This window comes from Notolepis coatsorum (genome assembly GCF_963971535.1).
Source record: "Notolepis coatsorum genome assembly, chromosome: 20".
In the NCBI taxonomy this organism is placed as follows: Eukaryota; Metazoa; Chordata; class Actinopteri; order Aulopiformes; family Paralepididae; genus Notolepis; species Notolepis coatsorum.
The window spans coordinates 44,608,868-44,622,421 of NC_140184.1; the positions used below are offsets into that span (position 1 = coordinate 44,608,868).

General features: G+C 41.7%; 1 protein-coding gene across 2 annotated transcripts in view; it reads left to right on the forward strand.

The window, feature by feature from the left end:
• The window catches only part of pkma (pyruvate kinase M1/2a), a 41,387-nt gene extending 28,718 nt beyond the window's left edge, over positions 1–12,669 (forward strand). The window contains exons 7-11 of one of the 2 annotated variants that reach the window (XM_084337371.1): positions 3,181–3,331; positions 4,430–4,582; positions 6,715–6,881; positions 10,508–10,689; positions 11,310–12,669. In XM_084337371.1, the coding sequence (XP_084193497.1) occupies positions 3,181–3,331; positions 4,430–4,582; positions 6,715–6,881; positions 10,508–10,689; positions 11,310–11,416 (760 nt within the window). In that variant the 3' untranslated portion in view covers positions 11,417–12,669. Of the gene's footprint in view, positions 1–3,180; positions 3,332–4,429; positions 4,583–6,714; positions 6,882–7,334; positions 7,502–10,507; positions 10,690–11,309 lie in introns of both variants that reach the window. The other variant, XM_084337372.1, reaches the window with a different exon arrangement.
• The last annotated feature ends 885 nt before the right edge of the window (positions 12,670–13,554 follow it).

The following is a 13,554-nucleotide window of genomic DNA, read 5'->3' on the forward strand; positions in this document are numbered from 1 at the left end:
TGCAGATGTTCAAGATTCAAGATTGTTTATTGTCATGTGCATAGTTAAACAGTTTGCCATACAATGAAAATCTTACTTTGCTAGTCCGCCCTTCACACAAAATCACACAATACTTAACTTAAACATATTTAAATACAAGCGAGTGCTAGAAAATAAGGTATAAATATAATATATACAAGGCACAGTGAGTAACATTGCACGTTCCGATCAGTATTTACATATAAATGGAGGTGACAGTGGGTCACTAATTGTTCCTAACCGGTTCCTAATTGTCAGATTCCTGGAATCGCATGCCTCCGTGACTATCGATGCCATGTTTTCCGACAGTTGCTCATTGAAAAACTAACGTTAGCGCATGCAGCCATAGCAGACTATTTGATTCCTTGACTAGGAAAACCTAAAGGGCTCGATATTGCGACCGTTTTGTGTGTGCAGTGAAAACTGAAAAGTGCTTTGCATCCTAGTCATTAATTTACATGGTAAAGTAACATTAGCCGCTAGCTAGCTAAATAGCCATGCTCATTGCAGAGAGACTGAGAGAGAGAACACTGAGCTGGCCTTTATTTATACAGGTAGGTTATTGCTAACAAATTCTCTATTGCAATAACGACCTGTTGAATGCAACTACAGTTCAATAGATTAAATTAGTTCTCAAATACATTATTTTATTTAAGTGTATACCGGTAGTTAGTTTAATTTTTTTTTGACATGGGGGCTCAACAATAAATTATAAATGACAATCAGAAATGTCAAGTTGCATGTTGTTATTCTAACCATCTTAGTTCTGTTGCATTTCCAATGTATTTAAATGATAAATATCAGGAATCTATAATGGAATCGTATCGATAAAATCTTATCAATTCCCATCCCTAGTGTTCACAACAGCAATCAGGTCAGAGTGTCTGCCAAGAAGGGGGGGGGGGGGCTAGGTGGAGGAGCTGGCATTCACGGGCCTGATGGCCTGTGGGTAGAAACTGTTTGTCAGTCTCATAGTTCTGGCTTTCAGACTCCTGTATCGCCTGCCTGATGGCAGGAGGTTGAAGAGTCTGTGCTGGGGGTGTGTACTGTCCTTAATTATGTTATGTGCTCTGCTGGTGGCCCTGGTAGAGTAAATGTCCTGTAGTGAGGGGAAGGCTGCTCCAGAGATGTACTGAGCAGTTTTAATCACTTGCTGGAGTGCCTTCTTCTCCTTAGCAGTGCAGTTTCCATACCAGACCGTGATTGAGCTGGTAAGGACACTCTCAACCGTACTTCTATAGAAGTTGGTGAATTTTGGGTGGCATGCCAAATTCTCAGCCTTAGGAAGTACAGTCATTGGTGGGATTTATTATCTGTTGGGTGTTGTGAGCCCAGTCAACGGTGTAGAGAGAGACCAATGGAGCAGCAATTACCGGTACTGTAATCTATCGGATGGAGTGTTGGGCCAGCAAAAAAAAGGGAAAGGGATTTTCTGCCAAGTACGCTTTTTTTGTGGATCTTTTAAATCTACACTTAATTAGTCTCAGTATCACAGCGTGGCCTTATCTGGCTATGCGGTGTGTCTGCTCGGGACACAGAGCCTGGGAAATTATATTTTTACCTGGGAATTGACACTGGTACCCAATGGTGCCTTTTTTCTGTACTTTAAAACTAAACTAAGTAAACTTCTCAATTTCAACATTGTTATCACAACCTAAAACCCCTCCCTACCTCTTGCAAGCCGTTCCTATAACCTTTTATTTTATGTTGCATGATCATGTATTTATTATATATATATTTTTTACATTGTTTTAAATATCAAGATATATTATCTGGCCATCCTTATTTACTATCAAACTCCTCTGACCTTCTGGTCACACACCGAAAGGGAGAATGGCTTATAGCCGACTTAATGATTTTAGAATATTTCAGCTAATGAACTTAAATGTTTTATCAAGTTCGATTTTATAGTGTACCGTTTGGCTACTTAAAATCGATGAACGTAGAGAGGGGGAGAGAGAGATGGGCTCAATAATTTCGGGTCGCACAGACTCTAAAATAGGCGCACTCTGGAGCCATGGAGTTAAGCTGAGAGTTAAGTCTGTACAAGCAGGCTGATGCTCATTGAAATGTACTTCACGGTGCACACACGCATTTCAGTCGACTTGTACAGAGCTTGACTCCATTGACCTACCAACACTGATAAATGCCAATGTCAACAAAAATGAATTGACTGTCATGTGTTATTCCTTATACAGAGCACATTCAAAAGCCTAAATATTTGCCACAAAAGGTGTTATTGTCCACTCCATTGTAAAAGCATTGTAAGTTTGTGTTCAGGCTAGCTAGCTATTGTCCATCGAAATTAGTGAATGGGAATCGAAGAGAGTGAGGTGGAATGTTATGCTAGCCTGCATGAGAGAAATTTGTGAGAGGAATCTAAGAAAATTGGTGAAGTTTCTGGTAACTGCTCAAAGATGAGCGGTGGAGCCCACAAGTACTCCAGCTACAACTTTTGAGTGGCAATCTCAAAACAACTACCCCGCTCTGAGATAATTTGCAAGGGAAAGCAAGCACACACAAGTCACTGAATGTAGGCTAGAATGGGAATATGAAAAGTGATTTATTTGCAACCTGCAGTAGTTAACTTATTTTTATTGAAAATCTACTACTTGGGGAAGTACCGCAATTATTATTTGAATGTAAATAAATCTAATAGCCTACTCGGAAGTACTGCAGGCTAATTATTTGAATGAAAATAAATCTACTCGGGGAAGTAGCCTACTGTAGGCCTACAACTACATTTTCTATTGGGCCTAATTATTTCAGTGGCACCGGATAATTTGCCAAGCTTGTTTTTAATTTTCAAATAAAACTAATCGTGTCTTAGGTTAATCTTGTCTTGTTGGTAGTAGAGGAAATGGCATGTTTGTAGCCAAAAATGTATTCTAGCCTACATCTAGGTGGGGCATGGAAATATTTCCAACTACCCAAGTGGGGCCTGATTGATAAAGCCAAGTTTGGCTCCAGTGTGTCATCGAGCCATGATTCCAGGCCCGGCAAAAAATCCTGAACACCAAAATGGTGAAAAACTGTCAGTCTAACTCCACAATTCAGTTCTACATAGTCTTGTCAGACATTTTCAGCAACTATTTTCTAACATGTATAGGGTGGTTTAGAATCTGAATTAGACTTAACTCTCCAACCTCCTCTGTTCTGCAGGTTTGATGAGATTATGGAGGCTAGCGACGGCATCATGGTTGCCCGTGGTGACCTTGGCATTGAGATCCCCACAGAGAAGGTGTTCCTGGCTCAGAAGATGATGATTGGTCGCTGCAACAGAGCCGGCAAGCCAATCACCTGCGCCACACAGGTCAGCTCACTAATGACAAAAGAACATACAATTTATATATATATTTGTATCCAGTCATAATTATCTTTTTGTTGTTTTACAAGGCAGAGGGATGAGGATGTTAACACTTGGTAAATCGCTATTTACTGTTATTCAATGGGATATGACAATGAAATTAGATTGTGGTACATAAGCACATAATTCAAATTGATCATGAAATCTGATCTGAAATATTTGAGGGAATATTGGGTTCCGATATCTCACTTTAAAACCTGAACTGGATTATTTAACGATTTGACATAAGTGAGCAGGTGGATTTATAAAAAAAAAAAAAAACATCCATGTCGTCCCTATCGCCCTACTTAACCCATGCGACTTAACATTAAGCATCTCTGCTGACCTTTTCTAAATCCTCACCTCGACCAGGCTGCCATGTTTTCTGAAAATAAAAAAAAATTGAAGTAAATGGAAGATTGCTCCACTTCTACAAGGTCTTATTTGCATGTTCTTGGTATCTAGGCACATCTATGGTTCTCAAGGAATGTATTCCCAGTGTCGGAAATATTGTGTCTTGTTACTAGGCTTGAGTACAAATATTGTGTCTTTGTTACTAGGCTTGAGTACATTTCTATAAACTCATATTTCACTAACACTTAAAATCATTAGTAAACAAACGTAGTGCTGACAATATACACTTTGACATTTGAGAAATAACCACAACATTAATTCATACATTCTGTAGAGATGGATTTATGGCACGATATCAATCTGACCGCTTGGCAAATTAGGCTTATTTACAATGACTAACTGGTGAGAGGACCATGTCCTCTCAATGGGTAACTGGGAAAGGGGACAAAAAATATTTTATGGAAAAGAGACGGATGATGCAGATCAGAGGTAAGGCAAAATATTAAAACACATGTCAAACAAACTACAGGTGTGTGTAAAAGTAGCTAGGGGCATCAATTTGTTCTTATCCATCTTTTGCATCTCGTTCCAACTGTGTTAAAGTATTAACATGGAACATCTAGCAAGACATGGTGCACAGCTCTGGTGTTATAGGGAGTAGATGACAATTTTAACAAGTGTACAAATAAATACAAATAACATCTTCCTCAGATGCTTGAGAGCATGATCAAGAAGCCCAGGCCGACCCGTGCCGAGGGCAGTGACGTGGCCAACGCTGTGCTGGACGGCGCCGACTGCATCATGCTGAGCGGAGAGACTGCCAAGGGAGACTACCCGCTGGAGGCCGTACGCACACAGCACATGGTGAGATGAACCTCACTTGGCCAAACCCAGGCATCATCAGCAGAAGGGTTGGGTCAATGCGAAGCCCTGTTCTAATATTAGTTTATTTACCCATCCGCTCATTTTCAGTTTCTTTTATCATTCACTGTTTGGTGTTTGTTAGGGCCAGAAAAACAAGCAAACTATATTTGACAACTTTTGGGTCAAATATTGATATCAACAACGGCTTAGCTCAGTATAAGGAATTGCATGGATGAAAAATGCAGCTAAAACCTGTCCTATATTATATTGGCTGCTCAAGCCTTTTCTGGTTAACCTCTACTGTCCCAAAGGCTCCTATCTCTGCACCTCCTCCCTGGATGCAGGAGTGACTCTGCATTCTCAAACACCTTCCTTTAGAGCTTCTCCTCAGCCATGACCTGTGGTTCAGACTGAAAGCTCATTAATTAATGTTCTCACAAACTCTTCTCTTCCCATTATACTGCTTTCCCTTTTTGATTATTTCACATTTTCTTATTTCCTTAGAGGAAGGGAGCACTCTGAACAGCTCAGACTATATTTATTAAGAGCTTTCTTATTCGAAGTTAGCAGCTGCTATTGTCATAAGGATAGCATCCTGGCTGTCGCCGTTCTCTCGCTAGCAGAGCTAAAAATTAATTACTGTACTTTTCGGACTATAAGCCGCGGCTTTTCCCCCCATTTTTCGACCCTGCGGCTTATATAACGGTGCGGCTTATATGTGGACCAAACCCGAATTTTTTTTAAATCTAAATATTGCTTTTTTTAGTATACTATTGCACTAAATGGGTAACACTTGTTATGCAAATATGCAACTTGTTTGTTGAAATGTTAATAAATGGGAGCTTCCTCAAACAGCCATCTCTTTCCCGACAATCCCCTCTGTGCACGAACCCTTACATATGGTAATTAAACATTAAAACACCTGCGGCTTATAGTCCAGTGCGGCTTATATATGTACAAATCATTCAATTTAGCTGCTGCGGCTTATAGTCAGGTGCGGCTTATAGTGCGAAAAGTACGGTACTTGCTTACTCCTGTTCATCTCCTATTTATATAGGCTGCTATGAGATCTTTGGGGTTAAGTGTCTTTCTCAAGGACACTTCACCACACTGCCGGGAGGAGCCTGAATCAGACTGGGAACCTTCTGATTACCAGACGACCACTACCTCCTGAACCACTGTCACCCCCCCCATGGCCTGCCTTGAGCTATTGCTTAAATGCTGTTTTGCAGTGTTGCCTGACTGAACCTGCTTCTGCTCTCGCCTTGTGTGCATTTCATGGCATGTTATAATTCCCAATTGGCTTCTCGGCAAATGGAATAAGCCTAACCCACTTAATTTTTTTCTCGGCTCTAGTTTGAATAAACATAGAACATTGATTTAGTTGAGGTTATGTTTCTTAGAAAGTAGTGATGTCCGATATTATCTGCCTACCGATATTGGCATTCAAATGTGATATCGGAAAATATCAGTATCTGTTTAAATACCCAGGCAAGTAAGAACAAATTCTGATTTAATTTATTGTCAAAAGTATGCATAATGTTGTGTTAATTCCACAACAAGAGATATGTAATGTTAATTACCTGAAATTATTCCGTTTTTTGGGGGGGAGAAACCCTGCATATATCGGTATCGGAAATTAAGAGTTGGACAATATCGGTATCGGTAAAAAAGCCAATATCGAGCATCCCCATTAGAAAGTCATTGCAGCAATATGACTGCACATAAAGCCAGTTCAGCATGGCTTTTCTAATATGGGTTTGACATTTATAACAGTTGGATCATATCATGCCTTTTTTTGATGTGTTAAGTTAACACAATGTGCCTCATTCATGTAATGTTCTATCGCACACATTTGTAAAGTGCAAGGTGTTAAAATATACCCATCAGACTTTGCTTCCTGTCAGTACAACTGAATTGAGGGTTAGAAAAAAACTAGTAAGAAAAAATGTATGCATAAAATTAAGAACATTTCATGAATGAAGCCCAATGTATTTCTATGTCCCACTAACTGCACTCTGATCTGTCGCTCTCTTCCTTTCCCTTCATTCCTCCATCTATCTGTTTCCTTCCCGTTCTCTCGTGTTGCCTGGTTTGCCTGTCTGCTGCATCTTGCCTGTTGCTTGCACCAGATCGCTCGTGAGGCAGAGGCCGCCATGTTCCACCACCAGGTGTTTGAGGACCTGCGCCGCAGCACGCCCCCCTCCACCGACCCGGCCGAGGCTATTGCCATTGGCGCTGTGGAGGCCTCCTTTAAGATCTTGGCCGCTGCATTCATTGTGCTCACTGGGTCTGGAAGGTAGGCACGCCCACCCACCCCCAGCAGGTCCAGGATGCAGAGATGCAGATGCCGAAGGGCTCTGTGCAGGAACAGAGTAGGAACAGATAGGGACTGACTGGGAGGGAATGGCAGACTCTTTACCCAGGCTACTGGTTGGGAGAGACCACTATCTCCTTGAAAAAGTAGTAATTGGGGTTGGAAACTAAATGTATACTATACTTGGCTGCCACAGTGGCAGGTGAATCCAAAGATTTTGCCAGTCATTCAGATTTTGTACTCCACAATGGCTCTCCACAATGGCTAAAATGTATTGGCGTCTGATATTAAAGTAATGTGGCTCTGACTTGATGTTTAAACCAGAAGCCAATGGTCTGCCTGCCCCTCTCAGGTGTGAGTGATTTTGTGTGTAGTGGTGGTGTGTGACTGTGTAACCTCCCCTGCCCCCCCACTCACCTCGGCACACACACTCAGATTGCCCGGGAGGCTGAGGCGGCCATGTACCACAGACAGCTGTTTGAGGAGCTGAGACGCCACTCGCACATGACCAAAGATCCCTCGGAGGGCGTGGCTGTAGGAGCTGTGGAGTCTTCCTTTAAATGCTGTGCTAGTGCCATCATCGTTCTCACAGAGACTGGCAGGTAAGTTGGGGGAAGGGTGGAGAGGACGCAGCCTGGTCTATAACCAAAATGACCCCTACACCCAAACTCACTGAGAAGAGGATTACCTGCATGATCTTGGATGTCACTCCTCCTTGATCTTGTGTGTGTGCTTGTGAAATGCAGTGAGGTGTGTGTTTGTGGAGAGGGGAACGGAAGGAGTATGTTGGTACAGGAAAGTCTATTTGAAAATGGTACATAATGTTCTATTGTGAATATGAACAAGTCTCCTTAAACTGAACACAAGAGGGACTAGACTCGTCGAGAGACAAATCCAACTCCTAGGACACTATGACGGTACCCATGGTGATTTTAATATTTTTTGATATGGGGAAATGTTTTGCTGTAAGCCCTACATTTAAATAAAACTTGATTGTAATAACTTGTTAAAAAAAATACACACTAATTCATTGTCAATGGACTACCTCTGAAAAGTGTCCCTTGATGACGTTTCAAGTTTTGATGCACTGATTCCCAGGTTGGGGAGACTGTTGTTTATGTAAATATTGACTGTCCAAGATCATTCGAAAAAGATCATAGATTCTCTTCATAGGGTGGAGTTTCGATTTAATCTACAATAGTGTATAGACTGACAGTATTAAGGTCTTATTCAGGATAAGCTGTTAACTCCTTGTGCCCGAAATGCATATCACGTCATAATCAAAACTGCAGCCGAAGTGTATTTTCAGCACCATTTTGTTTATCAATGATTTTAAGTGTTGGTGAAATATGGCTTTAGAAATATCTCTGCACATCCCGGCGGAAACTAGATTAATTAGACGGCGAGGAAATAACGTGTCATGAAACCGCTGTAGTCTTAAAACGGGAGACCTAGGGCTTTCAATGGTCATCAAAATTGCATAAAACTACACTACCCAGCTCACACCAGCCTCTGTGAAAGCTGCTGAAAATATTATTTTAGAGTCTTAATTTCCGTGATTATATCTCACGGGTCGAACAAACCTGAACGTTATTGACATAATACAATGTAGATTGTTTCTTTTCTTTACCTTTCTTTGAACATCTAGGGGGAAAAAACGTGTCTCAATCTGATGAATGGCGGAGCTATTTACATTATAAAAATAACTGTACTTGCAGTAGATTTCATTCAGTGTCTTTGCCATAGCTGTCAACATAGGCAGGAGACAAAACGTGTAAATTTTAGCCCCGCCCCCTCCCCCTTGGCCCCGCCCCCTCCCACTCGGCCCGCCCCCTCCCAATGGAGCTGCCTCGTCGCTTGCCATCTGCTGGTCAAAACCTGTATGTACCCAGCCATTCGTTTAAGGGTAAACTGTAAATGTTTTTTCACAGGAAATGCACTATTATTTTACAGATTACTTTTGTGTTCCTACTTTTTAAGTGTAAATGCTATAAAAATACAGTAAATTACCTTTATCAAAATATTAACCATTAAATAAAGGTTGTAATCTGTAAATGTATTTGATTTTACTGTAAATGTTATGATAAATTGAAAATGGGGGAAGTCCTTCTCTGCTAAAAACAAGCCATTGTAATTGATTTGCTCCCACCTTGTGGTAAATGGAATTCCCTCATTTATACATCTATTGCACTCTTCCACAGCCAGACACTCTCACATCACATCTTAACTGTAAACAATCATTCTTCACATACCACGAGAGATAAACATATTTCTTCATTCATATCAACAGTCACAAAACATTCATCCAAACTTTATCTGACTTGCTTTCACGCAAACCAGTGCAGCACGTCGCTATTCTGCTGACGTCATTCATTCATCTAAGCCAATGGGAGGTCACATTGTTCAGTCATACCACACAGACCAATGAGAGACGTCGATATTCAACCAAACTCCCCAGTCATCCAAAACGGGAAGTAAAAAACGTTCATTCTTATCGGCAACCTTCCTCATTATATGCCAAACCAGCTAGATTTTTTTTAAATCTGCTTTCACAGTTACATTCACACCTCTCACCCAACCTTAGTTCATGTCATTAATCCTTACATAAACCACTTCCCGCGCGTAAATTGAATAACATTAAGCCAAAACCAAAGATTTTCGTCCGCCATCCCGTTTTAAACAGCGTAAATATGACTTATCTTAGCATCATAGCTAGTATTCCTCCGTTTTTAATAACAATCCGACCGTCGCAACATATTCTAAACACATAATATTCGCTGACGTCGTGTTTTCCACAGTGTGAGACATTGAAATCAGCTCGGCATACTTTACACTGCTGCCACCTGTCGTCACAGAGGGGAATTGCAGCCATTTAAAAAAAAATTAATAAGTACAAAATACGTGCCAATTCCGTGAACAGGGCGTGAAGAAGGTTGAAAAAACAGGAGAATCCTGGGAAAAACGGTAGGGTTGACAGCTATGGTCTTTGCTGCCCTGTAACCGTAATCCAGAAATAACTCTGCCATTGGAAAGAGGACATTTGGCCCGATCCATAGATGTATGACTTGGCCATAATAAGGTCATTATGGCCAATATAGATATTCTATATTCATTCAAATGTCATGGCAAAATTCAGTGCTGTATATCTACAAAGTCTCCTGTTTAATCAGCTTACCTTTATTCATTTGTACATGTGATCTCAAGAAGGTGCTGAATGAGCTCAGTGGCAATCTTTCATGTCTGGTCATTTTTAGCATGGTGTTATTCACCATCAAATATGAAAAAAATATATATATTTTTATTATCCTTTGGTTCATCACAATTTACTCAAGCCTAGTAACGGACACAATATTTCTGACACTGGGAATACATTCCCTGAAATCCATAGATGTCCCTAGATACCAAGAACATGCCAATTGTCCTTGTAGAAGTGGGGCAATCTTCCATTTACTTGTGTATTTTAAGCGGATTTTCTGAAAATGGCGCTATGGGCTTAAGAGGTTAACACTTCCCCTTTAAACCTATTGTCTCCAGTATTTTCTTTATATTTTTATAAAGGCAATCTACCTCCTCTTTGATACTTAACTGTAGTGTGTGTGTGTGTGTAGGTCCGCCCACCTGATCTCCAGGTACAGGCCCCGTGCACCCATCATTGCAGTGACCCGTAACATCCAGACAGCCCGCCAGGCCCACCTGTACCGCGGGATATTCCCAGTCTTCTACAACAAGAATGCTCACGACGTGTGGGCAGAAGATGTCGACCTGCGCGTCAACTTCGCCATGGAGATGGGTGAGCCACTGAGCCATACATCCCTGGCATTGTTGTTATAAAATAAAGAATATATCTGCCCAGTAAAGCATGAATGACTGTAAATTGAGTAGTACTCATACGTGCCAGTCTACCTCTTAATTTGTATCTTCTAGTACTAATACCAGTCTACCCCTCGTTTTTATTTCTCCTAGTACTCATACCAGCCAGTCCACCTCACACCTAGCTGCCCTAGTACTCATACCAACCAGTCCACCTCACACCTAGCTGCCCTAGTACTCATACCAACCAGTCCACCTCACACCTAGCTGCCCTAGTACTCATACCAGCCAGTCCACCTCACACCTAGCTGCCCTAGTACTCATACCAGCCAGTCCACCTCACACCTAGCTGCCCTAGTACTCATACCAACCAGTCCACCTCACACCTAGCTGCCCTAGTACTCATACCAGCCAGTCCACCTCACACCTAGCTGCCCTAGTACTCATATCAGCCAGTTTACCTCACACTTGTAGCTGTCCTAGGGAACTGGTATAGGTGTAGCCCTATCATGCAGCATGTATTACCGTAGGTGTCGCACCTCTCTTGCATTGCTGTGTGACCGTCCCTGTTGATGCATGTTCCATGCTTTGTATTTCCAGGCAAGGCTCGTGGCTTCTTCAAGGAGGGAGATGTTGTCATCGTGTTGACGGGCTGGCGCCCAGGCTCCGGCTACACCAACACCATGCGCGTGGTCCTAGTGCCCTGAACTCGCTTGACCCCCTGCTCTTTAACTCCCTCTCTTCTAGCCTTCACAACCGTCCTCTTCTCTCCTCACTCACCGCCCTCTCATTCCACCACCTGGGTTTACAGACTCTCCCCTCTAAGCAGTAAGGCAGTACAAGCACCTCCTTGGCCCAAGGTTGTTGGTGGCAGTGAGTTTTAGTCCAGTACAATTCTGCTTCACGTCACTATTCCTGTCAACCACACGCCCAGTCTCCACGGCTTCAGTTCTGTACACTCCAACCAAAATGTCTATTTATTTACTAAAAAGATGACTACTATTACTCGTAAATAACAAAAAATATATTACTCAAATAACCCAGTCTTTAACTAAAAAGTGCTGCGATCTGGCTTGTGTGCATATGCATTCCAGCTCTTGTTTTAGGTAAGTGTGTGGGGGGGGGGGGGGCACACCTACAGTACTCTAACTGTACAAGATGTTTACTGAACATACTCCTCTGCCTAGAAAACGAACAAAACTGTGGTGCCCTGAAGCAAAAGTTCTTCTTAAGCTCCTGCCCCAGTTGACAACTCTCTCCAGAAACGGAGCCCTCTTGTAGTGCTGTCTTATGTCAATTGTGTTCTGTATACCAGCTTTCACTGTATTTAAGTATACCTATAAGTGTTTCACTCGCAATCTGCTGTAGACAATGTTACATTCTGTATTATACTTTTGTGGATGGTGACATTACTTTTTACTCTAGATGGGGCATCCAATGCTACTTCTATTTGGTCTTAACTATAGAGAAATATTAGTTTTGGATGTCTTTTTTTTTTGACAGTTACTTTGTATGAGTTGTGGGAGAAGTGTTAGAAAGCCCTCACATTTCTTTGCATTTGGATCATATCCAAGTTGGCACTAAAGAACCACTGTTTATAAAGCATCTATGGTTCACTAAAGTTGATCTGAACAAGAAGCACTTTTTTAGGGTCTTTCTTGGGGGTGGGCCTGGGAGGGGCGAGTGATAAAAAGGAAGCCCTATCCTTCTCGACCCCAGTGGATGATGGTAGAGCCCCCCCCCCTCTACTTCCTCCTCTCATTCTTCCACTCATCTGCGCTCTCTCCTTCTCCTGTCAGTCACCTAGCTGTGCTTGCGTGTCTCTTTACTGTCTTACTTGCTTTTGATTGTGACACTAGGGTGTAAAGGTCTTAACCATATGTAAGGGTAATGCAATGTTTGACTGGTGTACTGAACTGTCACACGACTGGATCTCCATCAATAAAAGATGAGCACCCATCTCCATTGTTTCTTGCACATTTTTTTCTATGACTAATTATCTACTTTTGTTTACCATCTTGTAAACAACCTGGGCCAAAATGTTCCTAACGCAGTTGCATTTTTATGTAGATAATACTGTAATTTACTGCTGTGGTACTGCTCTTGCTAATCTCTAGTATTTGCTACAAAAACTAAACTGAGGCTAAAGATATTCGCCTGAAATGATGATTGGCCACTGTTTTGGCAATTTTCAGCAGGATGAGATTCTTAGAATGGTATATGCTCATGAGGTTTGACACAGCCTGCAAAGCTCTCACCACTTGTACCCTATATGCATACTGGCCTTGCTCATTGGCACATTGTAAGTCCATCCTGGTCTGCTTCCCAAGGATGGAGTATATCTCATACAACTGCAGTATAAAACTACAGCGCTCGAATGATACCCTCTTACATTATGGTTCGCACTGAATTTGGCCATTGTGTTATCTGCCCCTGCAGCCTGGCATATGATTCTGTCAGTTGCTACTGCATGTTTTGCTGTGTTTTGTGATTATTTTCTGTTTGCAACACTCGCTGCTATCCTGGTCAGCACTCCCTCCAAAAAGATATTGTAATGTCAATGGGACTCTAATGGTTAAATAAAGGTTTAATAATAATCTCAAGCAACTAAAATAGTCGGTCCATAAATATATTCCTGAGGGTTTTGAAGTCAGATTTCAGATGTTCTGATTGCTGGAGTTCCATGTCAACATTCCACGTTTTTAAAGCAAAGAAGTGGAACGTTATGCAATGGCCAAATCAATCACCTGATCTGAATCCAATTGAGCATGCATTTAATTTTCTGAATGGAAAATGCCAAGAAGAGAACTGAAGACTGTTGCAGTAGAGGCCTGGCAGAGCATCA